General features: G+C 48.9%; 1 protein-coding gene across 8 annotated transcripts in view; it reads left to right on the forward strand.

The window, feature by feature from the left end:
- The window catches only part of PPP2R5C (protein phosphatase 2 regulatory subunit B'gamma), a 122,652-nt gene that overhangs the window by 76,987 nt on the left and 18,901 nt on the right, over positions 1-26,764 (forward strand). For all 8 annotated transcript variants that reach the window (XM_040641396.1, XM_040641390.1, XM_040641392.1 and 5 more), the window contains 6 exons: positions 13,238-13,348; positions 14,394-14,486; positions 14,573-14,703; positions 19,825-19,884; positions 21,647-21,755; positions 23,135-23,188. In XM_040641396.1, coding sequence (XP_040497330.1) covers positions 13,238-13,348; positions 14,394-14,486; positions 14,573-14,703; positions 19,825-19,884; positions 21,647-21,755; positions 23,135-23,188 — 558 coding nt within the window. The remainder of the gene's footprint in view (positions 1-13,237; positions 13,349-14,393; positions 14,487-14,572; positions 14,704-19,824; positions 19,885-21,646; positions 21,756-23,134; positions 23,189-26,764) is intronic.

Here is a 26,764-nt window from a genome sequence, read left to right on the forward strand (position 1 = left end):
AAAATATGTTTATTTCTCATGTTCATATTTTGCTTTGGGAAAAGGATCTGAAAGTAACGTTCCTTTTTGTAGTTTTCACAATCTGTTGTGTCAGAGGTTGAGATCAACTTGATTATTTTAACTTGTTAACTCAAAGTTGAGAATTTACCAGTGTGTGGCCAGCCCGAGGCTTCAAGGGCCGCGTGGGCCCCCTCCCAGACTCCGCATGATGAGTGTCCTGACGCTTTTCCCATTCGGACTAAGAAAAACGGGAGTCTTTTTTTCGCTCTTTAATTTTAACTCCCATTTACTTTGGAAGGCCTCCCAAATGCCAGGATCTCAAATAACAATCTAATATTTCTCCTAATACCTTCATAATTTTGCTCACAATACATTTTATAATTCTCCGGGAATTTTGTGGTTTGTTGTTTTTTTTTTTTTTTATGGTGCAGAGGAGGGGATGTAACTTTATTTTCTTGTAAAGTGATTGAAAAATTAGTTGTCTCTATATCATGTATTCCCTGTTCTCTGTTAATTTTTTTTCAGGATTTTATTTACTTATTTGAGAGAGAGCATGAGGAAGTGGGTCAGAGGGAGAGAGGGGAGAGGGAGAAGCAGGCCCCACTGAGCAGGGAGCCTAACTCGGGGCTCGATCCCAGGACCCTGAGAGCATGACCTGAGCCAAAGGCAGCCACTTAACTGACTGAGCCACCCAGGAGCCCCTTCCCCACTCATTTTTTTTTTAAGATTTTATTTATTTATTTGACACAGAGAGAGGGGGAGTGCAAGCAGGGAGAGCAGCACAGAGGGAGAGGGAGAAGCAGACTCCCCACCAAGCAAGGAGCCTGATGTGAGTCTCAATCCCAGGACCCTGGGATCATGACCTGAGCCAAAAGCGGACGCTTAACCGTCTGAGCCACCCAGGCGCCCCTCCCCACTCAGTTTAAATGCTTCTTTATTGCATATTAAATTTATTTTATCTTTAAATTAAATCCATTTATTAATATACGTTAAATTTATAAGCACATCAATTTGTTATATATTAAATCACATGGTTGGAAGGTATTTCCAGTTTTAAGGAGGGAAGAGGGAAGAATTTGCAGTGTGTGAGGCTACGGTCGGCCTGGTTTGGGTCAGATGCCAGCCCTGAACCGGGGCCCCACCCTCCTGCTCAGATCACGGTCCCTTGCGTTTGCATAGCAGGTGCACATTACCAGAACTACTCAGGATGCTTAAAGCCCTGGGACTTTTTTTTAGATTAAGTAATCGTTAACTTTTCTCCCTATTACCATCGTGTCCTAACCAGGTTCTCTTCCTGCTGTCTTTACTTCATCCCCATCCCCAAAATCCAAGTTCTTTGGAGTGTTGGACAGTGGGCCCTCTAAAACACTTACCCATACTGAGCATCCACTGTGGGCCAGGAGCTTTTTCAGGGGAGGAAATAGAGTAGTGAACAGTACTTCTGCCCTCCAAAGCTTTCCTTTTCACAGGGACAGGCATAAAGAGGAAACACTGTGGTGGGGATGATAGTTGCCCCCGTCAGAGGTAGAGAGTGGGTGCAGAACTCGAGCGGCCCACAGACGTTCTCCCAAGCAGGGCCTGGACCCAGTGTGGCAGGTGGAAGAGATGGGGACCCCTTCGCGGTTCCATGCGATGCCCCATGCTTTGCTGACCCCCGAGGCAGCACTTAGCCAGCTTCCGTGAGCTTTGCCTGTCGTGTGTGTGTATGTGCGTGTGTGCACGTGTGTGTGTTTGTCAGGGTATTTTTAAAGACACTCATTTCCACTTACCTTGAAGAATCCAAAGCTCTAGAGATCTTATACTCCTTATGCTACTTCTTTTAAATATGTTGCCTGTTGGACTGGATTGCTGTATGGGTTTTTTTTTTTAACAAATGTCTTGAGAGATAATTCATATACAATGCAATTCACCCATTTAAAATATACAATTCCATGGTTTTTAGTATATTCACAGTATTGTGAGCCATCATCACATCTCATTTTTTTATAACACTTTCATCCCCCTAAAAAAAAGTCCCATACTCATTAACAGTCACTGCCATTGCTCCCTAACCTGTGACCCCCAGCCTCGCAACCGCTTACTGTCTTCCTGGCTCTACAGATGTGCCTCACCTGGACATACCATGTAACTGGAATTACAGGATATGTGGTCTTCTTTCACTTAGCATGATGCTTCCGAGGTTCATCCATATCGTAGCCCGTGTCCCTAGTTCTTTTTATTGCTAAATAATATTTCCTTATGTGGATACGTACCACGTTTTTATTTATCCATTCATCTGTTGATGGGCATCTGCGTCATTTCTGCTACATGGCAGTTATGAGTAACATTGCCGTGAGCATTCGTGTCCAAGCTGCCGTGGACGCGTATGTGTTCATTTCTCTTGAGTATTACCTTGGAGTGGGGCTGCTGGGCCCCATGTTAACCGGGTGTGTGTAACACCTTGAAGAACGGCCAGACGGTTTTCCGTAGGGGCTGCACCCTTATGCGTCCCCACCAGCAGGGTGTGAGGGTCCCAGTTTGTCCACAGTGTCAACACTTGCCGTTGTCTGTCTTCTGGATGACAGCCCCCGCAGCGGGTGAAGCGGGATCTAGCTGTGCCTTTGGTTGGCATTTCCCGGGGACCCACGATGGAGGGCATCTTGCTCACGTGTGCTGTATGTTTTCATGCATCATAGACCTTGGTCCTAGAGTGTAAGAGAACGTTACGGATCATCCAGCCCATCTACTTTCAAATTAGAAAGAAATCGTGAGAGATGAGGGTGAAAAGGAGCAGTAGCCACGGAGGTGCTGCGGGCACGGAGGGTCGCAGGCCTCACTCACACAGACTCCATTGTCTCTTCATTTCAGTCGTATTTTAAATATAATCAGCCATCTGTTTGTTTGTTTTTCCAATTGAATTCTCTAGTTAATCTGTTTTTCAGTCATTGGCATTTTTCTTAGAGTCAACACGCTGATAGCAAAACCAGTGTTTGCGCAGACACCATGTTGACGTGACGTCACTCACGGCCAGACCGGTTATTAAAACGAACGTTAGCGAGCATCTTCTCAAAAAAATAACATGAGAATGCCACTTAAAGGGAAATAGCTGACAGTGTTTGTTGTCAGTGACAAAGTTTGAGTTTGGGGGCGAAAATTTGAATTTTGGAAAGTTCATGTCCGTCAGCCTCCTTGGGCCATGGGCTCTCCTGCTGAGGTCAGTGGTGATAGGACCCAACGGGCAAAATGAGTCCCCACCAGGAGATCTGCATAATCCAGGGAACCAGTGTTTTCCAAATTCCCAATAAATGATGTTCCATCATCATTCGTGGGCCCAAGACCCATTCAAAGTGCAAGACACACCATTGGCTCTTGATAAGGAAAACCACCATTTGTCAAGTCTGGGTATAGTATCACAGAAGTCCGCGGTTATCCGAAAAGGCTGTTGACTCCTCCCCCCTTTTCCAACTACTAACTGTAAGAGACATTTTCTTCCTGTATTTCAACCAAACCAACATTCAGAATGTAGAAGCAGACATGAGAATCCAGCTGTTTTCTATTAAGCCAGATAGTAAAGAGATTAGCAGAAATGGAAAAAAAAAATGCCACTCTTCTCCCTAAATTTTTTTTTCATTTTGGGAAATGCAGTTGGCCTGTGAACGACTTAGGTTTGAACCGTGAAGGTCTAGCTATACGTGGATTTTTTTTTTTAATATATAAATACAGTATTATAAATGTATTTTCTTCTCCTTAAGATTTTCTTAGCATTTTCTTTTCTCTAGATTACCTTATTGTAAAAACACAGCGTATACTACATGTAGCACACAAAATATGTGTTAATGTTTATGGTATCAGGAAGTAGGCTTAATTAGTGGCTAAGTTTTGGGGGAGTCGGAAATTATGTGCAGTGGCTTGACACCTCTAACCCACGCATTGTTCAGGAGAGTCACCTGTATTCTATGTGATGTGAGATTTTATGAAATAACTAACATTAATTATTACGAAAAATGATTTTTTCATAAATATGTATTTATATTGAGACACTGGGCTTGTTATTTTTTAATAGATTTCATGTTTTTTAAAATTTTTCTGGTTTAATTTCTAATACAGTCGACATCAGCAGAAATGACTCATAAAAGCTCTTTGGGGTCCTCAGTAATTTTTAGGAGTTTAAAGGGGTCCCAAGACCAAAGAGTTTGAGAACCACTCTTCCAGGAGGGCACTGCTCCGAGGCCGCAGCACCACCTGGGTGCCTCCCTGTACCCGCGTGTTTCCCAGGTCCTTCTTCAGCATACCAGAAGTTTCAGAATAACCTCTGAATAGCCTTCCTGCACTGCCCACTGAACCCCAGTGACAACACTAACCTCCCCTAGGCTATAAATCCCAGGAGAGAAAGACCGGTTTTGCTCTCCCATTCCTTCCTCTGAGTTAGGCTGGTGCTTTCCGTAAGCTCAGTAGGTGTTCATTCCGTGTGGAGCTTTCTGTGTAGACGAAAACATTAACACCAGTCCTAGTAGTAATGCCACCTGCAGATCAGAGAAGGAATTGGTTAGATCGGAGGCAGGATGAGCTGGGAGGCTCCCGGCACTTCACGTCAATGGACCGCTCCAGAATGGCCTACATCTGCGGTTCTGGGTGACGACCGTGAATGAGACACAGTGTCTTCCCTGACACCGTCGCCCTTACTCACCCAGGAGCCTCCATGTATCCCAGAGGGGTATACATGCAGCCGCTTTTTGATGCTGTGGTTATGCGGATTTTTCCATTTTACCATATTTTTGTAATTTTTACAACTTTTGATAATGATCATGTACCACATTGGCATCATCAAAAATCAATCAGTATGCTTTCTGGAGCGCCTGGGTAGCGCAGTCGTTAAAGCGTCTGCCTTCGGCTCAGGGCATGATCCCGGCGTACCGGGATCGAGTCCCATATCAGGCTCCTCCGCTGGGAGCCTGCTTCTTCCTCTCCCACTCCCCCTGCTGTGTTCCCTCTCTCGCTGGCTGTCTCTATCTCTGTCAAATAAATAAATAAAATCTTTTAAAAAAAAAATCAATATGTTTTCTTCACACACCACCACCACCACCACCACCACCAAGCCCTAGTTGTACAGTGAAGGTAATGCTGTTCTTACCAGGGTGCATGCTGGGTTTCCAGGGAGGACGGGTCCGTCCCATCATTTTCATGTGTACTGCTTGTAAATGACCAGAGAGTGCCTTACGGGTTTGTTCTTTTATGCTTAGGGTTCAAGGCAACATTTTCTATTAGGGCAAAGCAGTGTTTCTTGGGTCCTTGGGAGAGGTGTCCTGCCCACAGCCGCAGGGTAATTGTCTGGTGCTCGCTTCAGGGTTGACGTTGGACGCTCTCCTTTGTCTATTTTTACATCTGATATTTACAGTGTGTTCTGGAAAGCACTGCTTGCTGTAAGGGTGAAGATATTTTGGAAATGGGAGAGGAAAGCATGTTGTGAATAAAGGAGATAGTATATTAACCAGTAAAGCTTCAGTGTACAGATGTCTCTCAAGTGAGGGTTTAATTCATGCATTCCCCTTTTGTGCTCCGTTGTTTGAGTTTAGCCAAAGTCACAGACACATGGGTTAGAGATGCACACCGGCAGAGAGCTAGAGGAAGATGAAACATATGGTGCTTTTTGAAACCCAGAGAATGATTTTTCTACTTTAAATATCAGTAAGCCATTTCTTGGAGATTTGTTCCAATTATTTTGGGAGAACTTCCCTTTGTTTTGTTTAATGTTTTTAAATTATAAAAGAAATGCATGTTTGTTTTCAATAAGTGAAATAGATACAAAAACATAGGAAGTAAAAGTTAATTTTTCTCCTTCCTCCACCCCTCCCCAATTCTGCCTACACCATCCCCACTTCCAGCCAAACGATTTGTGTGTATTATTTTTTCAAAAGGCTTCTAAGTACTTTGGGGGGGGGTGGTGAATATGTTCATTATCTTGCTTGTGTGATGGTTTCTCAGATGTATGCATATCATACACATATCAGATTGTACTCTTTAAACCCCTACACTCTAAACACAGTAATGGTATGTCAGTTACACCCCAGTAAAGCTGGGGGTTTTAACGCTCTGAAGTGGAAGGGTCTGTCTTTTGATCTAGGGGCACAGTGAAGAAATTACTGAGACACTGAGGGCGTTGTAAACCAAGGTCTGGGAACTTACGGCCAAGAAGTACCCTTTCATAGCATGTTTTAAAATTAATTCTTAATTTACATAGAGCAGAGTTCACTCTTTTTAGTGAACAGTTCTCTGAGATTTGATAAGTACATATAATCATGTAATCACCACCACAAGCAAAACAGAGAACAGTTTCATTACCCTCCAAAAAAGCTCCTTTTGCTGCCCCCTTGTAGTCAAGGCTTCTCCTCCTCCCCTGTTGTCCCCAGCCCCCACTGATCTGTCCGCAGCTCTACCATGTTGTCTTTTCCTGAGACTCACGTAGATGGGCTCACATGGTTTGTAGCCTTTTGAGTCCAGCTTCATTCGTTCTGCGTGGTGGGTTTGAGATCACCCCAGCGGTCTGTCCCTGTTAACCACCCAGTAGCGCCTCACGACATGGACGTACCTCAGTTTACCCATTCCCCACTGGAGAGGTATTTGGGTGGGTTCCCATCTTGGGCAGCAAAACTACTATAAATTTTCATGTGCAAGTTTGGGCATAGGTTTTCATTTAACTCGGGGAAACATGCAGGACTCCTGGGTCACGTCATGTTTAACTTTCTAAACTGCTTTCCGAAGCCGCTGTGCCATATGTGCACCCCCACCAGCAGGTAGGATGTACCCTTGTTGGCATTTGGGGTCCTCAGCCCTTTTATCTCCGTTTGGCTTTTTTTCTTTTAAAGATCTTATTTTTGGGGCGCCTGGGTGGTGCATTCTGTTGGGCGTCCAGCTCTTGGTTTTCGGCTCAGGTCCTGAGAGCAAGCCTGGCTTTGGACTCTGCTCAGTGTGGAGTCTGCTTAAGACTCTCCCTCTGCCCCTCCCCCCTTCTCTCTCTCTCTCTCTCTCTCTCTCTCTCTCTCTCTCAAATAGTCTTTCCAAAAAAAAAAGATTTTATTTTTCACTAATACCCAGCGTGGGGCTCGAACCCACAACCCTGGGATCAGTAGTGTCATGCTCCACTGCCCGAGCCGGCTAGGTGCCCCCTCATTGTGACTTTGATTTGCATTTCCCTAATGACTAATGATGCGAGCACTGTTTCCTCTGCTTGTCACTTGTAGGTCTTCCTTGGTGACGTGTCCATTCAAATCATTTGCACATGCTTTAATTGGGTTTGTTGTTTTCTTATTTTTGAGCTTGAGACTTCTTTACGTGTTCTAGATAAAAACCTTTGCCAGTTATGTGATTTGCAGGTGTTTTCTCTCAGTCTACGGCTTGTCTTCTTATTTTGATAGTGTCTTTTACAGAGTTTTAGTTCAGGTGAAGTCTAACATGATTTCTTTTTGTGGACTATGCTGTTTTTGGTGTCGTATCTGAGAAGTCTTTGCCTAACCCGAGCTCACACAGATTTTTCTCCTAAAAGTTTTATGGTTTTATAGTTTCTACATTTCACATTTAGGTCTGTGATTCATTTTGGCTGAGGTTCATTTTTTGGCATATGGATATCCAAGTATTCCATTTGTTGAAAAGACTAATCATTCTTTGAAGTGCTTGTGCACCTTTGTCAAAAGCTATTTGACCATATCTGTGAGTCTATTTCTGAACTCCGTTCTGTCGCATTGATTAGGGATCTGCTCGCCAATACCATATGGTCTTCATTGCTGTCACTTCATAGTAAATTCTGAGGTCAGGTAGTGTGAGTACTTCGATCTTGTTTTTCTTTCTCAAAGTTGTTTGACTATCTAGTTACTATACCTTTCCATATAAATTTTATAATCGGTTTGTTGTTATCTGCAAAATATCCTTCAGGGGTTTGATTGGACTTGCATTACTATGTAGATTTGGGGAGAGCTGATACCTTAACAGTGTTGAACCTTTTAGTCCATGAACATAGTATGTCTCCATTTTGGCATTATTTGTTTTGTGGCTTTCAGCATATGGATCCTCTGTGTATTTTTTCAGACTCATAAATTTATTTCATCTTTTGGTGCTGTTGTAATTAGGGCTGTTCATTTTCTGTTTTCTGATTGTTTATTGTCTCTTTTTTCTTGTGGTTCTGTCAAGTTTTACATCATGTTATTCAGTGTGTAAATATTAGTATTTATTAGTTGACTCCTTTATCATTATGGAGTGACCCTCCTTATCCCTGGTAATCTTATTTGCTCCAAAAATTACTTTTTCTGAGGTTCATATAGACACTTCCACTCTCTCTTGACTAGTGTGAACCTGGTATGTCTTTTTCCTTACTTTTGACCTATTTGTATCCTTACATTTAGAGGGGCCTTGTTGCAGACAACATGGAGTGTTACTTTTCTGCTCAGACGGTCTCTGATTGTTGATTGATGAGGGTGTGCAAACCACTTACTTTCAATGTGAGTATTGGTGTTCTGGGTTTAAGTTGGCTGTCCTGCTGTGTGTGCATTCCCCAGGACGACACCTGGACTCTACTGTGAAAGCAGGCTTGAACTAACGTTACAAATGAGGAAAGACCCAGATTTTCTTTTAAGATTGCCACTAGGATTTTTTTTTTTTTTAAGATTTTATTTATTTATTTGACAGAGAGAGAGACAGCCAGCGAGAGAGGGAACACAAGCAGGGGGAGTGGGAGAGGAAGAAGCAGGCTCCCAGCGGAGGAGCCTGATGTGGGACTCGATCCCAGAACGCCGGGATCACGCCCTGAGCCGAAGGCAGACGCCTAACCGCTGTGCCACCCAGGCGCCCCACCACTAGGATTTTTATTACTCCCCTAAATTTTATAGTATGTTCTCTGAGTTCATCAAAAATCCAGTTAGAATTATGTTTAAGATTGCATTCAGTGTGCAGATTTCTTTGTGGCGAAGTGACCTTTGTAATAGGATGTCACCTCACACCGGGGCCTGAAGTTTTTTCTGTTCACTCAGATATTCTAACTTGCCCTTTATTAGGGTTTCTATGCTCTCTCCACTGGGGCCTTGTGACTGGGCAGCGAGTTCCCAGGCTCTCGGTCACTTCTGGAACTGAGTTCCTAGGCGCCTCTCATTAATTCTGTTCCCTAATCACGTTCTCGTTAGCGGAGAGGGTGTTGCTGTTAGTTTTGTATTTGTGTTTTTGGATTTTGTATCCTAGCCCAGCTGCGATGGTCGTTCTGTTGCCTCTGTTGGTTTTCCAAGTATGCTGTAACATTTACAAACAAATGCAGTTTTCTGTTTAAAAAAATAATAATGTCGACGGGCTCCCTCCCCACCTCCGCCCCGCCCCGACATGTATTTCATGACTCTCAGAACCTAGTGTTTCTGTTTGTGGGAGGAACTGAGAAGGAACTGAGATTTGGCCTTTGGCAGACTCGCCTCTGTAAAGCCCATTCTTGTGAATAAAACAATATACACAGTGGTGGAGTAGCCTCTCTGGTTGAGAAGGAAGAACCGAATAATCCACCTTCCTTGACCCGTTGTGCCTGAAGTTAGAGTGTCAGTGTTCTTCTTCGGAGCGTCTCTTCGTACCGTAGACCTCTGCGTGTCCTGCCGTACTGCGGTGACGTCACGGCACGGGCGCTGTGTTACTTCACCCGCTGGCCGAGAATATCGCAGATGCAGAAAGCCCTCGTGATGTTGCTGAATCGCAGGAATTTCCCACAAGGCTGCTTCTCAAGCCAGTGAGGTTTGCATCTAATTCAGTAAATTTAGCACCCTGGAGAAGAGCATCTGCAGGGCTGATTTTAAGTACTGAAAGTAGGAGTGTCGAGAAAGCTGTGAAAGCAGGTGCTTCCTAATATTACAGAGTCCGTCCATGCCCCCCCCGGCCGCCGTGCACATCACATCCGTGCACACCCGCGTGCACAGGATCCGCACGTGTGCGCCCCGTCCCACTTCACATGGGCCCAGTGCAGAGAGAAGATTCACCCTCTTTCTACATGTGAGAAAACCAAGGCGTGGGCCGGTTTTTCAGGGCACAGTTCCTGCTTCTGGGTAGAAGAGGGCTGGGAGCCCATCCCCACCGGGCCCTGCTGCCCTCTGCTGTGTGGCCTGATCCTGGCCGGGTCCACACCTCTGGGTGCACTCTCACTCAGTGTGAGCCGAGAGGTTAAAATGAACCCATCTGGTCCACATCCGACCTACAGGACAAACAAGATTCCCTTCCTTTCTGTGGCTGAGGATGACGAAGACCAGCCTTCCTGCTCCTACTGAACTCTGCACATCTGGCAGCTCGGCCCTCCCTCCTCACACACGGATGTCGGCACCACCGCGCTCAGCCGGCTTGACCCCGAAGCTTTTGTGCTCAGAATTATTGAAACCCAAGAATAATTTGAGGTGGCAAACTGTTTGCCTTCTGCTCTTTTTTCGAAATGTTAGTTTTATGCATTTGGCCTTCTCTGGAGCCAAGCATTGAACTAACGCAGCACGATATGCTAGGAAAGGCGGGTAGAAGTTAGTGTCAGATTTTTTTTGTCTTGTGAAGGAAATAACTTCGTATCAATTAGAGTTGGCCAATAGGAAAACTTCCTGGATCTGGGGTGGTCGTCCTTCAAAGATACTGAAAAGAGGACTTTTGCCGTAAAAGCAAGGTGGTCTACCACCCCTGCAGACTCCTGACTCCGCGTCTGGGTTTGGGCCATAGGTGACCAAACACCCCGCACTGGGCCTCAACTTGGAACTGGAGTCATTAGCTTCACGTGAACACTGGTAGACTCTAACCAGTTTCCTAAGAATTAACTGAGCAGGTGTGCCTGCAGAGTTCTACCAGGGAAACAGTTAAAGAGAGAAACAGAGCCCGAGAGATGGATTTCCAGGAACTCCCTCGGGCGGGAGCTGAGGCCACCCCCACAGGGGGATTTTTTTCTTCCTCAGGAAAAGCCACAGTTCTGCTCTTCGACTTCTCAGCTGAGTGGCTGAGGCCCACCCACGTCCTCAGGGGTCATCTCCTGTGCTTAAAGTCAGCTGATCGCCGATGTGACCGCAGCTACAAATACCTCCACGAGTGATGCTCACAGTAACGTCTGATAACAGAGTGCTCTCGGATGAGCCACGATCTGTCCACTCTTGCTTTCCTGCTCCTGGTTAGTCTCTCTGGGGACAGCTGTCCCACCTGGTGTCACATTTCAGTCCCCACGGGCAGCCTGGCCAGTGAGGGACCCGCGGGGGGGCCTGCTGGACCCAAGCAGCACAGGAGGGCAGCCACCGCCCGCATGCTTGCCCCTTCCTGTATGGGACTCAGATGTCACGGGCTGCTCGCACGAGTCTCCAAGAGAGGCAGGCCCAGTGTGTGTCCACAGACGCCTCCGCCACGTAGGGACGCCAGGTGGGCTCCGCCCTCCCACGCTGGGCCTGCGGCTCTCCTCCGCCTCACTCTCTCCAAGGCACCTGCAGTCTCTGGGTGACCGTCTTGCAGCCCCCAGCCGTTTTGCTTTGAGGGAGAGGATGGAAAACCCAGCTCATGAATGCCACACGGCCGTATGGGCCTCAGACTCCATCTGACCCCGCTCTCCGCACTTTCCTAGCCTGGAAAGGAAGGGGTGAAGGCTCGGGTGACAGGACCGGTCTTCTGAGGGGGAGGGGGGGAGGTACTGCCCAAGTGCGGCCTTTCCTTGGTGTGGGAGCTCTGTCCGATTGTTCTCTTCTGTGGGCTTGGGGATCAGGGTGCTAGGAGAGTCCCTCGCCACCCCGTCCCCTGGGGGCCGGTGACAGGACGTGCCCTGTGTACCTGGCAGCACCTGTCACAGCCTCTGTCCCTTAGTCACCTGTTACTTGAGAGGCCTCCTCCAGAACCCTGTTCACAGGTTCCAAACCTTTTTTACTTTCTACTTAGTTTTAGGAGTATTTTATTTTTAACCAAAGGATTTTTTTTACTTGTTTCTGGACTTCCAACCATATTTTTGTTCCTTCCGTTCCTGTACTATCTCAGCCCCGTTGCTATGATTCCTTGCATTCGCTCCTCTCGGGCGACACAGACAACAAATGTTTGAGGTTCAGGGCTTTATAGCTGACGGCTTGAAGTGTGGGCGTGTTCCTTCACAGAGCACGATGTTAGGGCTCGGAGTTCAGTGTCAGTAACAGTAAAGACGAGAAGAAACACAATGGATGACCTTGAGTCTGAGCTCTGTCTCTGCGAGACGGGACAGCTGGGCCTCAGGTTTGCCCCGGGCTGTCCACAGATACCCCCCCGCTCGTTTTCTTGGAGCCGAGTCTTACCTTGTGTGGCAGTGTTTGGATTGTGTGCTGTGGGGGGTGGAGGGACAGAGGCCTTGCTGTGGTCATCTGTCAGTGCCCGTCACCGGAGCCCAGTCCTATAACGCACGTGTGGTGGGTTCAGAGCTTCTGGAAGGTAACTAATCACATTTAAACTTCCTACAAAGGAAGAGCAAGTTATAAATTGATGATAAGGAAAAACAACATTTATATCACAAATTTATCAGCATTGTGCTTTACACCATATGGGCATTAAAGTGTACCAGTATTCCAGAAAATTCTGGATTTTATTGTAGAAACAGCTGTAAAACACGGACTTTTATGAAGTTGGAAATAAGCAGAGCGATGATAGTAACAAACGTGGTGGGAGTCCGTAGTGAAGAACAATATAAAGAAAAATGGGTAGCAAATTGTAGGAGGGGGTCGTTGACACTCCAGGGAAATCTCTTCCTAAGTCATTTCTTCGTATCGAGACAGAGACCATGACCGTCCAGCCCCAGGGCACACAGCTGGCTGCCGTTGGATGGTCTGTCGGTGCCGATCGCAGGGACCTCCAGGGCAGGAGGCCAGTTCTTTAGTCTTTGCCGTTTCCTGCGTCATCTCATCCTTTCCTTCCCAGCACTGCCCCCGCCTCCTTGCTTGGCACTTACCGCGCACGGTGGAGACCGTGGGCTCCCCGCCGCCACCAGCACTGGTTGGTACTGGTTGTCCATGAGTCTGGCAGCTCAGAGTCGAGCAGCCGTCTGTCCACGGGCCAGGTTTCCCACTGCAGTTTTGACCCAAGGTCTCATCAGGGATCCACACTGCTTCTGAAATCTTAAGAATAAGGACGAGCCAGATAACCACTGGAAGCAGCTATCATTAGAATTAAGATGTTTTCTGTAAATATTTTTTTAATGTTCTCTGTAAATGTTTTTTTTCATGTTTTCTGTAAATACCTTGACTGTCCTGGTTATAACTTGAGAATATGTGGATTTTAGTTTGCAGTTAACATGTTTCGAACGTTACCACCTTCCTCCAATCCTACGGGAGCAGAATTTGACCCCGAGGAAGACGAGCCCACGTTAGAAGCAGCCTGGCCTCATCTACAGGTACTGAACGCTGAGAGCGCCCGAGAGACAGGGGCAAGTGAAGTGTGTGTGTTCGCAGGGTTTGTCTCTAAAGCAAGTGTACTGGCCCTTAGGGCTTCACTCCAGCTCATTGCAGATGGACCTCTGACCTTGCAAACCTGTGCATACAAGAAAGCTATTTTGTATGCAGAAGTGAGAACATTGAGTGGTTTTTTTGTCTGTTTGGACCCTTGACACAACTACAAAGATACAGAGTTGTCGGTATGTTTGTAATGGAAGTGACCTCTTCATTGAGAGCCATCAGGTCGAGGCCTTTTGCAGATAGAAGCTCCCCCAGTTCTCAGCACTTAGATTTAACGCACCCCAAAGCTCACCTGCTGACTCACACCTTTTTCTGACACATTTGTAAGGCAAAAAGTTGATCGTAGATCAGGCTGGATGCCTGAGAAGACGCTGAGTTCAGCGTGAGCAGTGTGGGCAAGCCACGCTCCGCATCAGGGCCTGGGTCGTCCGAAGGAGGGGAGATGGAGAGTGAGATGGGGAACAGATCACAAAGGGGGGCTGTCTCGGGGGCAGGACATTCCCCGAGGCATGTGGGATTGCTGTGTAACCATGACAGCATGCAGCCCCCTCATGAAGGGGAGGAGCGTCCCAGCCCTGGTGACTGCGCCCGTGAGCCTCTCACCAAGCCGTCCCCGCTTCCTGTCCACCCGGCTCTGCCAGGACACGTGCTCGCGGGGGGCTGCAGGTCCCACCCCACTGCAGCCGCTCTGCCCCACGGTTTCCCTGCAGCACCAGCTCAGCGCCAGTGATGCCCGCCACGGGTAGCGTTTTGTTTAAATGCGACTTAAGGGTATAGTCTATGGTTCTGAGCTAAATAAAACAATCACCGTCATCAATTATAACTAAATGAAGCCATGGTATTTGGCATTAATTCTATAGATACGTGGCTTTTTCTTTTAAGGCTTAATATTTTCAGACAGAGATTCAACTCTTGGTGTACCTTTAATCTCCATCTAATAAAATACCATGTGATTTGACTCACTGTTGTTTTTTTTCCTTCTAGCTTGTTTATGAATTTTTCTTAAGATTTTTAGAGTCTCCAGATTTCCAACCTAATATAGCGAAGAAATATATTGATCAGAAGTTTGTATTGCAGGTAAGGTACACATTAGCTGAAGCTACAAAAGCCGTCATCTACAGAGCGGGACTACTGACTCACTAAGTGTCTTTTTCTTCTTGAAGCTTTTAGAGCTCTTCGACAGTGAAGATCCTCGAGAGAGAGATTTTCTTAAAACTACCCTTCACAGAATCTATGGAAAATTCTTAGGCTTAAGAGCTTACATCAGAAAGCAGATAAATAATATATTTTATAGGTAAGTCGGTATGTGGGTGACCTATCCCTGCGTGATGATGTTTGTGTTCACACTCTGTGCCCCCCACCCCCATCGTTCCCTTTGGCATGTGACTGGGGAGTGGGAGCAGCCTGCCCGTGGCGTGCTGGGCCGCAGCGGCCCCCTTCTTCCTCCCCCACCCCTCCCTGTCTGCCCGCTCCCCTCCCTCACCCACCCCCAGCATCTCACCACATGGTCTTCCTCTGTTTGCATTTTATCCTGGGTGTGAGTCCACCCAGAACCTGTCCAAAGCCAACTCTCACTCCTTGCACCTGCAAGTTACTTCATCCTCGCCAATGCGTCTCAGCAGGCAGGAGTGAGGAATAAAGCAGGCGTCCTTAGCAGCCCTCACCAAGCTGGGGAACTATACTGGAGAGGCAGAGGAGGGCCTGCCGGAAGCGGCGGGTGCAGGCGGGCACAGCCATCCCTAGGCCTGCGGGACCATGGAGACTGGTCGGTCTGGGGAGCTGGGTGCAGAAGTTGCCCTGTCTGGGTTTACATGGAGGAGGGCGCAGCCCCATGGCTCATGAAAGAATGTTCCGTGACATTCCAAGTGCAGTATTCACCTTAACCCCGCCCCCCCACTCCCTTCCTCCCCATCCTGGGCACCGCCTCTCATTGACTCTGAACAGGTCTGCACCCACCCGCCACCATCCCCAGGGTTCTGCTGCCGCCTGAGTCACATGGGTGACTGACTGGCCACGCTTGGATGGATAAGCCTAAGTCCTGGGCGTGCCCGGCCTTCCTCGTTCATGTTTCTTTTTTTTTTTTTTTTTCTTTTAAGATTTTATTTATTTATTTGACAGAGAGAGACAGCCAGCGAGAGAGGGAACACAAGCAGGGGGAGTGGGAGAGGAAGAAGTAGGCTCTTAGCGGAGGAGCCTGATATGGGGCTCGATCCTACAACGCTGGGATCACGCCCTGAGCCGAAGGCAGACGCTTAAAGACTGTGCCACCCAGGCGCCCCTCCTCGTTCGTGTTTCTGCTCACCTCCAGGCTCCTTCCACACTAGCGCCTCCTGGAACATTCTTTCCACCTGCCCTTCTCCACAACCTCCCAGGCTTCCAGACGCATCCCCTCACCAGAAAGCCCCCCTGGCTTGGCAGACAGGTCTCCCTGCGGGCAGGCATGGTGCCAGCGTCTTTATCACACCCGTCCAGCGACAGCTTCGCACCTGGCCTGTGGCGGCACTGAATGAATGTGGATGCATGAAAGAGTTAATGTGTCTTACCCGTCCCTGCAAAACTTACTATGAGCAGTTTATTCTAAGAATTTCGGCTTCCTGGGTCAGCTTGCCTTGAAGGCCCCCCGACTCCAGACTGGCTCAAGCTAGTGACAGATCCTAGTGGTGACAGCATGTGTGCAGGTCCCCCTGTGAGATAGGAAAGCAGGTGGATTTCACACCATCCAGCCGTAGTGATGGAGTGAGGGTGACACGCAGGCCATCGCCAAGAGACCACAGAGGCCAGGCGGGTCCCTTCTTATGCACCATGACCCAGCAGGGGAGAAGGGGGCAGAGACAGATGGAGATCCCACCACAGAGACCAACAGCCTCTGGGGCTTCTGCAGCCCGTCCCTCTGACTGTGATCAGAGAAGGACGTCATGTTTCCTAGATGCCGTGTTCCTAGTTCCTTCTTGGCCACATGCTTCCTTCGAAACAGGATCATCACGTGGCTGAGGTACTTCTCTGTCAAAACATTCTATACATTATTTAAACAGCAAAGAACAGGTACAATTTAAATTCTGATCTTTTAGGCCTAAAATTAAAGCTCTACCTAAAATGAGGGGTTTTTTTTCGTTAAAATGTAGGTTTTGTTCAGGCAGAAGAATCACAGATCATGAGGAACTCAAGATAATAACTAAAATATTCACATTACCTGCAAGTTCTTGCACACGATCTGGTTTGTTCTCACCGGCTCAGTGCCGGAGTACGGCGCTTTTGTGTTGCAGCGATCTTTCTGTAACTGTCGTTCTTGATTGACGCGATCAGAAGCAAGCATGTTGTGTGGATTCTGTAGTTGGTTTGGTCTCCACCTTCCACACCACTGATCTCCTGCGGAAAGGAAGTAAGGAGAAAGCCCGTGAGAGAGGTACCCGGCTCATCAGCGTTCGTGGCACGACCCCGTCTTGTAAGAAAAGATCTCTGCAACCTGTTTGGTTCATCTCATTGAAAATGTTAACGCGATGTCCCTGTTCATGTAGCTTCTCCTTCTACTGAGCGTGTTCGAGGTGTGAGTGACACAAAGTCTGCACCGCTGACGGCCTGGCCACGGTGCGCTGGAACCCAAAGGCGGGCAGGGCGGCCCAGGGCTCCGGTTCTGTCCACGTCACACACACCCCACAGCTGAGCGGCTGGAATCAACAACAGTTGATTGCTTCTCGCAGATCTGTGACCGGAACTGGACTTGCCGCGGTCTGCAGGGGCTGGCTCAGGGCAGGACCTCAGCCGGCTTCCGGGAGGGAAGAAGCAGGAGCCACCCGTCCTCGGTGAGGCTCGGCCCGTAACTGGAGCACACTCCCTTCTACCTTCTGTGCTGATAAAAGCAACTGGCAGGACGACAGATCCACCTCTTCATGTGAGGCTCAAGGCACGTCCTGCAGGGAGGAGAGGTCCTGGTGGTGTCCGTTTTGGAGACTGTCTCCAATAAGCAGGTTCTGGCTCAGTGTTTAGCGTCCTGATTCCTTTTTTGCTGGAGGAGTGAGAAACACTAGCTTACTCCACATGCGTCTTTATGGCTTTCTTCCCGTCCCGCACCTTCCTCTCTTGCCTCTCTCGGGAAAAGCAAGAAGGAGAACTATACCTATTTTCTCTTTCTGTATCTACTTCAGATCAGGACAAAATAATTAGAAACAAAGAACTTATCATGCCAATTCAAAGGGGCACAGGCACCCCAATGTTTATAGCAGCATTATCTACAATAGCCAACTATGAGAAGAGCCCAGATGTCCATCGACAGATGAATGGATAAAGAAGATGTGGGTACATACAATGGAATATTACTCAGCCATCAAAAAGAATGAAATCTTACTGTTTGCAATGACGTGGATGGAACTAGAGGGTATTATGCTGAGCGAAATAAGTCAGAGAAAGACCAATACCATATGATTTCACTCATGTGGAATTTAAGGAACAGAACAGGTGAACAGAGGGGAAGGGAAAATAAAATAAGATGAAATCAGAGAGGGAGACAAACCATAAGAGCCTCTCAATCACAAGAAACAAACTGAGGGTTGCAGGAGGGGTGTGGGGCGGAGGGATGGAGTAACTGGGTGATGGGCATCAAGGAGGGCATGTGAAGTAATGAGCTCTGGCTGTTCTGTGCAACTGATGAATCACTGGATTCTGCCCCTGAAACCAATGCTACTAACTTGAATTGAAATTAAAAAAAAAAAACAAAAAAACAAAACACTAGCCCTGATGAAAAAAAGAAATGAAGAATTTATCCAGAAGAATATAGTGATGCTGATTTAGGAGAACAAAATGGCTTACAGCTGAAGGCCATCCTTGCTCAAATGTGACAGCCGGAGCGTTTAGACCCCGCCGAGTCCCCAGATCTGCTGGCGCCTGCTGCAGCCCTCCTGCCTTCCCCGCTTTCCGGGTCGTCGAGGAGGGAGTGGTGACTCAGGTGGCATGCTGACTTCATACAAAGCTCTAACTTTTGCGCCTTGAAACTGAGAAAACAAGCAATGCACGAGGGAGCCCTCAGGTTGAATTTTGTAAATTCTGAGTGCAGACGCACCATGGAGGATGGGACTCCTGGGTGCTGGCTCGCAGTCTCCGGGCAGGTGGGGTGGCAGAGAGTGGCGGGGAGTCGAGGGCTGTGTCCCCGGCAGTATGACCGTACTGCCCATTTTTCACCACTCAGATACTCCGTGCCGTCTGGGTAACTCCCTACCTCCCCTTCATCTGTGGCCACACTCATATCTGTGGCACTGTGGTTCTCTGCTCAGTGGCTGCAGCCGACCTGTGTGTGAGATGCTGGGGGTCCCCTGCGTGTCTGCCTTGCCCACCTCCCGCCCACGGCCCGCTCCCTGCTCCATTTCACAGACCTTCGCTGTAGCCCTGCCTAGATGTAGCGATCTTAAGGCCCACCCTTGGGGAATATCTCACGTCCTGTGGGTATTTGACCTGTTCTTTACCTTGAGGTCCTGTGTCCATTTGTTACAAACAAGGACAACGAAATTTCAGAGCCGATTTTTTTTAATCATTACAAACTCTTACTTTTGGCTTAGAGCTGTCTCTAAACTGTTCGTTGTTGACAGAGGGGCAGAAACCTTTTTCAGACCCCACTCGCATCAGGCAGGTGCCCGTGCCGTGGTTGAGGCGGACTCCAGGCGAGTGAGGTTTGGGCAGGAGTGGGCTCCTGGCTTCTGAGGAAATCCGCAGGGGGTGGGGCGGTGTTGCCCTGCTTGGTGTCCCTGTTCTCTCTCATCGCCCCCAGCCTGTCAACACAGGTGTTCCGAGCGTGGTACCAATGCCAGGCCCCGCCCCAGCACTGGAGACGCAGAGACAAAACGTCCTCGCCCTGTCCTCAGGCCGACCTCGGGTGTGGCCGGATGCTGCAGGGGCCCCGGGGAGCCCACCAGTCGGCACAGCACAAGAGGCTTCTCGGAGGACATAAATCGGCTGCTCGTATTGGGGTTCCGGGAGGTGGTGCTTGAATCTACATGGGGGCCATGCAGGGCGTCTGTGAGGAAGCAGGCAAGACGGCCCGAGTGGGCAGGAAAGGACTTCTGCCCTGGCACAGAGCCGGCCAACTGTCGGAGGCTTTAGCACTGAGTAAGGCGTCAGGTTAGGTTGGCGTGGAGCAAAAGTGAGGCCTGAGGGATGGGTCGCGGGAACCACATGTGATAAGGCAGGTGGCAAATCGCTCGTTGTCACCTCTGGGCGGTTGGAGTACGGACGCTCACAGCGTAGACCGTACAGCCTTCCTCTGTGTTTGAAAACGTCCAGAATGTTGGGGGACATTTGAGCAGGCCCCGCGCTCTGCCCCCCGGGTCTTTGCACGCTGCCCCAACACATTGTCTCCTTATTCAGAGGATTTTAGTCCTTCCAGCCGTTACTTCAGTGTCAGTTCTAAATAGCGCGTTGCTTCTTCTAGGTTTATTTATGAAACAGAGCATCACAACGGCATAGCAGAATTACTGGAAATCCTGGGGAGGTGAGTCGTCTCGGTTCCTGGCAGCAAGTGGAATTGATTCCAGAATGATCCAGTTCACGGACTCCAGCAGCCCTCCCCAGAGTGAGGCAATTGAAACCATTTCCAAAGGAACTAAGATCCCTCTTGATGGAAGGGGTTGGTGAGGTCTGGGGTCAGTCACACGCCACCGATGAGAAACCCTCCTGCGTGCCTGGCGCCGCACACAGACGCGTTTCATGCACCTCGTCGAGGACTGTTACCTTAAGAAGGTTTATGCGTGACACCTAGAAGAAGGGATCATTTACTGTACACTGGGCTATTGAGTAAATGCCAGTATTTCAGATTGCTTCGATTTTATAAATTTTTCATATGTGTCCTTAAAAGTAATTAACATTTCAAAAATTTTGCCATCTTAAGGCAAGTGAAGTTCTTGCTTGCTATCATTTTTTTATATCAATGTCCTGTAGATTTTATATCAGGCCTCCAACGCACTGTTTCCCAGAGTTCCTCGGGGTCCCCAGCCGAAGAAGGTTGGAAGTGCTGTCCCCCAGCACCTTCCTTGGCATTCAGCTGCATTAGCAGCTAAAGGTTCCGAGGGACCCTGCAGGGAGGGAAGCTCTGTCCATCCCCAAAGCTTTGGGAACACAAGAAGCCTCTCTCTGGGAACGCTGCTGGCATCTGGTCCATCTGTGCTCCAGTAGTGCTGAGAAACCGTCTTGCCATTTTAGATATAATCTGAAAAACCGTTCGTCCTCGCAGAGAGGTCTGCTTTGACCTGTTTCAGCACAGTTGGCCAGTTTCTCTCGCTCAGTCGAGTGTGGTGAGCAGTCGAGGGGCCCTTACTAGTTGTGTGACCTTCCTTAACTAGTCTTGGCCGCTGTTTTCTTAGTAAGGTGGGGGGACATCCACTCAGCTCCTCCGTGTTGCGAGGAGGGCGTGCCACGTGAAGCGGCACACGGAGGACTCAGTGCTCCCCACTGCTGGGATTGGTAATTGTATCCTTCCGGAAGAGGTGTTGGACCTGGAGGGTCTCCCCGACACAAATGAGCAGGTCATCCCTCCCTAATGCCCACTTCAGACAGTTCCTGCCTGTGGCGCACACGTGCTCAAGACCCCTGGATGGTGCGGAACAGTCCGGAAATCACTGTAACTGCTGCGTAGCTCTAACGTGTCTGTGGTTCCCTAATAATAAAACCAGACAGTGACTAAGGAAGCCCCCTCACCCAACTGGAAACCAGTGGGTAAACTACTTGACGTTAGAGACAAAGCTTCAGTTTGGGGGCAGGAGTAAGACCCCCTTTCTTTGTAGAAGGGAGCAGCTTCCTGGCTGATTCTCAGCCAACTCCCATTCTGCACACTCGGACTCTGTCCCACCAGCATTAGAATACCAAACCCAAATTTCTCCAGGGAAGTACGAATTCCTAAGAATGGGTGAAGGCCAAGGGAAGGTGCCAGGGGTGGGCGGGCCCGGAGCGGGGGTCCCACCTGAGCTGCCCGGCCTCGGCGGCCTGTCTAAAGAAGGAGGCTTTGCCCCCAGGGATTCGTGCTGTTCTGGGTAATGCCCTGCAAACCCAGAATTTTAGAATTATACGTAACAAAGATAAAAATGGTTATGCTTCTTAGAAAGTATTCAGTTTTTAATTTCTGCCAGTATCCACTTTTGTGCAATATACATTTTGCTTATCAGTTTTTTACAACCAAAATGAAAAAAGGAAAACGGCAAGATTTTTTTTGATCTGGAAATTGTAAATATTCAAACTTTGAATTAATTCTGTTTTCACAGTATAATTAATGGATTTGCCTTACCACTAAAAGAAGAGCACAAGATTTTCTTACTGAAGGTGTTGCTACCTTTGCACAAAGTGAAATCTCTGAGCGTCTACCATCCACAGGTAAGGGAGGTCCAGCAGCGATGCGTAGGTCGGGACACTCGGTAAGCACAGGGTCCCCGCGTGAGCATTGCTGAGGCCGAGACACACAATCCCAGCCTCTTACCTGGGAGTGTGCTCTTTGTTATGTCGCATTGCCAGTGTCGGTTCTGGTGATGATTGAGTGGATACGGGGTCCAGAGATTCCCTTTTAAGAAAATCAGGAGCATCTCAGGAATGGAGAATTTCAGAATTCCTTCTAAGCGCAGAGAAAGGGGTGACTCACTCGATGACAGGTGTCCAGGGAACTTGTCAGAGGAAGTTTTCTGTCGTGGGCTTTAAAATCTGGCTCCTTCGGGGCGCCTGGGTGCGCAGTCGTTAAGCGTCCGCCTTCGGCTCAAGGTGTGATCCTGGCGTTCTGGGATCGAGCCCCACATCAGGCTTGTCCACTGGGAGCCTGCTTCTTCCTCTCCCACTCCCCCTGCTTGAGGTCCCTCTCTCGCTGGCTGTCTCTGTCTGTCAAATAAATAAAAAATTAATTAATTAATTAAATTAAATCTGGCTCCTTCAAGAAAAAACCTCTATGTCTGCAGCCCATGACATAGCCCATGAAAACATTTTTTTTTTACTTTTTTTTGTTTTGTTTTGGTTTTTTTAAGTAAGCTGTGGGCTTTCTGCAGGTTGGGGAAATCTAATGACAGTTACCCTGAACACTTGGTCAGTAAGTGGTTACTACTCCCTGGTTAGGTGGCTGCACTTACCCAGGAGACATGGTCTCTCCTTTGCTCTTGCACAAGTGAGCCCTGCATAGACACGTGCTGAATGTCAGGGACAGGTCCGGCAGCCAGCGGACACCCCATCCTGCAGGCCCTCCCGTCGGGAGTGACGGCACGGGCTCAATCACAGGAAGTGTATCCTTTACATGATTCTAAGCACGTTGGCTTCCTGGAAAGTATTTTACTTCGAGGTTTGTTTTGGGTTTTTTTTCCTCCTCCTGCTGTTAACTGGTGATAGTCGCTTTACCTCCAGCCAGATTGTTATCCTGTTAATTGTTCTACAGAAGAGATTAATAGTTCAGTGGTTTAAGGTGGAACCAGATTTTAATTTTTTTTTTCCGGCTGTTAGATTACTTGTTAATTACAGTCTCCAAAAAGAGCGTGAGGAAAATCCCGGTCAAACCGAGGCTGACTTGTCTATGTTAGTCCGAAAGACTGTTTCCTGATTTTTTTTTTAATTTTTTATTTTTTGGCTTTCTGCCGTACCATGTCCCTGAGAGTCCCCCAGAGCTGCAGCGGGCCCGTACAAGGGAGCCCCTGCTCACCGGGGGGGCCACACCAAGCGGGTGGGGGGCAGTGTTGCTGGTTGAAGCGAAACGCTGATACGTCCTCTGCTGTACTTTCCAGCTGGCTTACTGTGTGGTGCAGTTTTTAGAAAAGGACAGCACCCTCACTGAACCCGTAAGTACGTTCTCGGGCCGGGGCTGGGGCCTGGGGTCGGGCGCCGGCGCGCCTGTGAGGGGGCGTGTGGGCGTCCCCAAATGTCGGCTGGCCAGGCAGCTGCTCGGACCACTTTTTCACCTGAAGTCACACTAACAAACAGGCCGATTTCCTTTACGTGTTGTGTGTTTTTAGAGTGTGGTGACTTTAATTACAAGTTCCTTTATTGCGGTGATGATTTTATGTGCTCAGATTGCCGTCTCCTCTGAATGTGAGGCGCTGGAGTGGCCGAGGCCTCTGACTTGCGCGCCGCTGGCTTCGGTCCTAGAGGTCGGAGTGAGTTCTCGAAGTGCTTGAGCTGGAGAGGCTCTCTGAGCTGCGACGTTCCTTCCGGGTTCGAGGGCAGCTATGCCATGATCACTGCAATGCAAGCGCCAGGTGGCTGCCGTTGAGCGTGTAGATTTCCAGATTTCTTGGCCTATTATCTTGATTAAAAATGAAGGGCTGTCATAGCCCAGGTTAACCAAGTTGAGCATGTCAGGGGCCGGTTTAAGCACTTGAATACACTTTTTAAATAGCTTTATTGAGATATGATTCACATACCATACAATTCACCCATTTAAAATGTACAATTCAGTGGCTTTTTGGTATATTACGTTAATTTTTTTAATTGTGGTAAAGTACACACAGCATAAAACTTGCCATTTTCAATGTACAAGCGAGTGGCATTAATTACATCCCAGTGCTCTGCAGCTGTCACCACTGTTCCCAGAACTTTGTTACCACCCCAGACAAAAGCCCTGCACCCCCCAAACACCGACTCCCACTTCCCCTCTGCCCCCCCTCCTCCGGTGACCCCTCACCTGCTTTCTGTCTCTGCGAGTTGGCCTCGTCCGGGCACCTCACGTGGGTGGATTCGTGCAGGATGTCGTCAGGGTTCCGACACACCGTGCCCGTGTCAGAACTCCGTCCCCGGCCGTGGCTGGAGAGACTCCCTTGTGTTTTGTTCATCCGCTCCTCTGTCGGTGGACGCTGGGCTCGCTGTGAATGTGGGTGTGCAGGCGTCTGTGCGAGTCCCCGCTCTCGGTCCCTTTGGGTGTGCAGCTCAAGGTGGAAATGCTGGCTCAGCCGGTGACCCCGTGTTCAGCTTTGTGAGGAACTGCCCTCGGTCCTCCACAGCGGCTGCACGGGGCTCCGCTCTCTCCGCGTCGTCGCCAACGCTCGGCATTGTCCCTTTCTTTACCCTGCCAGCTAGTGAATGTGCGGTGGTGTCTCTCGGTGGCTTTTTGATTTGCATTTCCCTCACGGCTGAAGAAGTTGGGCATCTCCCATACACCTGTTGGCCACCTGTGTGTGGACAAACGTCTCTAGATCCACTGCCCATGTTTTATCAACTGGGTTGTCTTTTACTGTTGAATAACAAAGTAGGACGTCTGAGTGCCAGTCGCAGCATTTAAGTATTCTTTTCAAAGTTACCGTTGGAGTAGGAAAGGCAGATGTCGTCATTCCGGTGTCTTCTCTGTCCCCGTGGCCTCCTCCATGGTGGTCCCGTGAGGTCGTGAGTGTGACGGTGGAAGTACGTGAGAAATCCCTGGTGCTCTGTTTCTGAGCTGCACTGGCTCCTGATCTCTGCTTTCTTCAGAGCTTCTGAGCTCCGTGCGTGGACACCCGGAGTCACCCACCAATTCAGGAAAAGCCCTCAACCGCATCCCCGGGGTCCCTGCATGCCTCTGCCTCAGCTCTGTCTGAGGTTCTGGAAGCCCCCAAGGAAGGGTACCAAACTCGCCAGACTTCAGTATCAAACCCGGAGTGTTTACTCCCGGTCAGGGTAGAGTTCTTTTTATCCCCCTTGACCAAACTGAAGACGTGTCTCCGTAGGGAAGGACCCCTGAGGTGGCCTCCGTGATCAAATCTCTTCCCCAGTGGAGCCACGTCCCCAACTCCTCCCTCTGTTGAAGGGCGGCTCCCCACTCGTGCATGGGAACAGTTACCTACGTAGTAGGGGAACAAATTCTGACACACACCCTGCCTTTTCCACCTCAAAAATAAGAAGGGAAAGGAAAACATGGAAGGAGAGAAAAAGCATGCAATTTTCTTTTATGATTTTTCTGTGTGTGTATTTCTCACACTGTCCAGGGGCTAAAGAATCCACCAAACTTTGTGCCCCATTCACCGCCATTCACCCAGGCCCCCGGCTAGTGCCCCAGTGCCCGGCCAGGTCCACCACAGCCCAGGTCCTAATCCCGCCCCAGCACGCCTCTGTTCTCGCCTTCACCTGAGACTAACGTGAAAGCTGACCTTGGTTTGCGGGCGCGGGAGCTCTTGGCTGCAGTTGTCTGACGGAAGGAGAGAGGCGGCTGCTGGCTTCCGCTGGGTCCTTCCGTCTTAGGTCGGAAGCTCTGAGTTGGCACGGGCACAGAAGAGCTTCAGGCCCCGCACACCCAGTCCCCAGATTGCCACGCAGATTCGCTTCGTTCCCTCACCTCCCGCAGCACAGACAGCACGCTAGTGCTCTCTGACCACAGAAAGCAGACGTCAGCAACGTGCAGACCCTCACGTGGGTGAGCGCCTTTCTTTGAAATTCCCATCTTATGAAAGTACACAGGCCGATCTGTCTCACTTCAGCGTTGAAAGCTTGTCGACAGTAGGATGAAGGTGTGCGTCCACTCAGCAGCACTAGGAAGGACACGGCACCCACGGGGGTCTCAGGGTCCTAGACCCAAGGCTCTCCTGAAGCCAGTGTGGCCGAGGTCACGAATAGTTAAAGTACAATCTGTTTAAAAGACCTGTGTCACTCCCATTTAAGGTCTGCAATTACCGTTTTTCTCTGTAACCCGTGTACAGTGCTCAGAAACTTTCCGGGCACATTGAACACATACGCCGTTGTCGTACGAAGACGAAGGGCTCATCAGATTACCGATGGGAGTAAAATCATGTTCTGTTGTCGCCCACCTGTTTCTTTAGGGTAATTGACTTTTCCTACAGGGCCCAGTGGGAGCCCTCTTTTTCCCTGGAGTGACGGGGAGGGGCTCCCCAGACACCGGGCCGGAGCCGCCAGCACGCACACCTGGGCTCGCCTCCCCAGCCCTGTCCCGAGAGCGGCATCCCATCGAGTCTCCAAAGGAGAGCTCGGAGCGTGACCTGCGCCCAGCAGCAGATGCCCACTTCTGCCCAGATCACCTTTACCGGGCAGTCCCCTCTTTGGCAAAATGAGCACTGGGTGTGATATGCAACTAATGAATCTTTGAACACGACATCAAAAACTAATGGTGTATTATATGCTGGATAATTGAACATAATGATAAAAACTGATAAAAAATAAAAATAAATTAAAAAAATTAAAACTCCACATGAGGATGGTCAACTTATATATGCTGCACTCAGAAACCGTGGTATTGACCAACGGTCGCGCCAAACAGTGTGAAAAGTAGGTCCAGCATGGGGCCCCGATTCCAGAAATAAAACCTTTTCCAGCGACATTGAGTGGCTAAACCAGTTGTTTTGTATCTCACATATTAACGTATTTTTCCTAGTAAAGTGCCATTTGACAAATGACAAGGAAGAGTGGGTTTGTGAAGTGATTGGCATCTGCTGTGT

The sequence above is a fragment of the Ursus maritimus genome, unplaced genomic scaffold, assembly GCF_017311325.1.
Source record: "Ursus maritimus isolate PB19 unplaced genomic scaffold, ASM1731132v1 scaffold_25, whole genome shotgun sequence".
Lineage (NCBI taxonomy): Eukaryota > Metazoa > Chordata > Mammalia > Carnivora > Ursidae > Ursus > Ursus maritimus.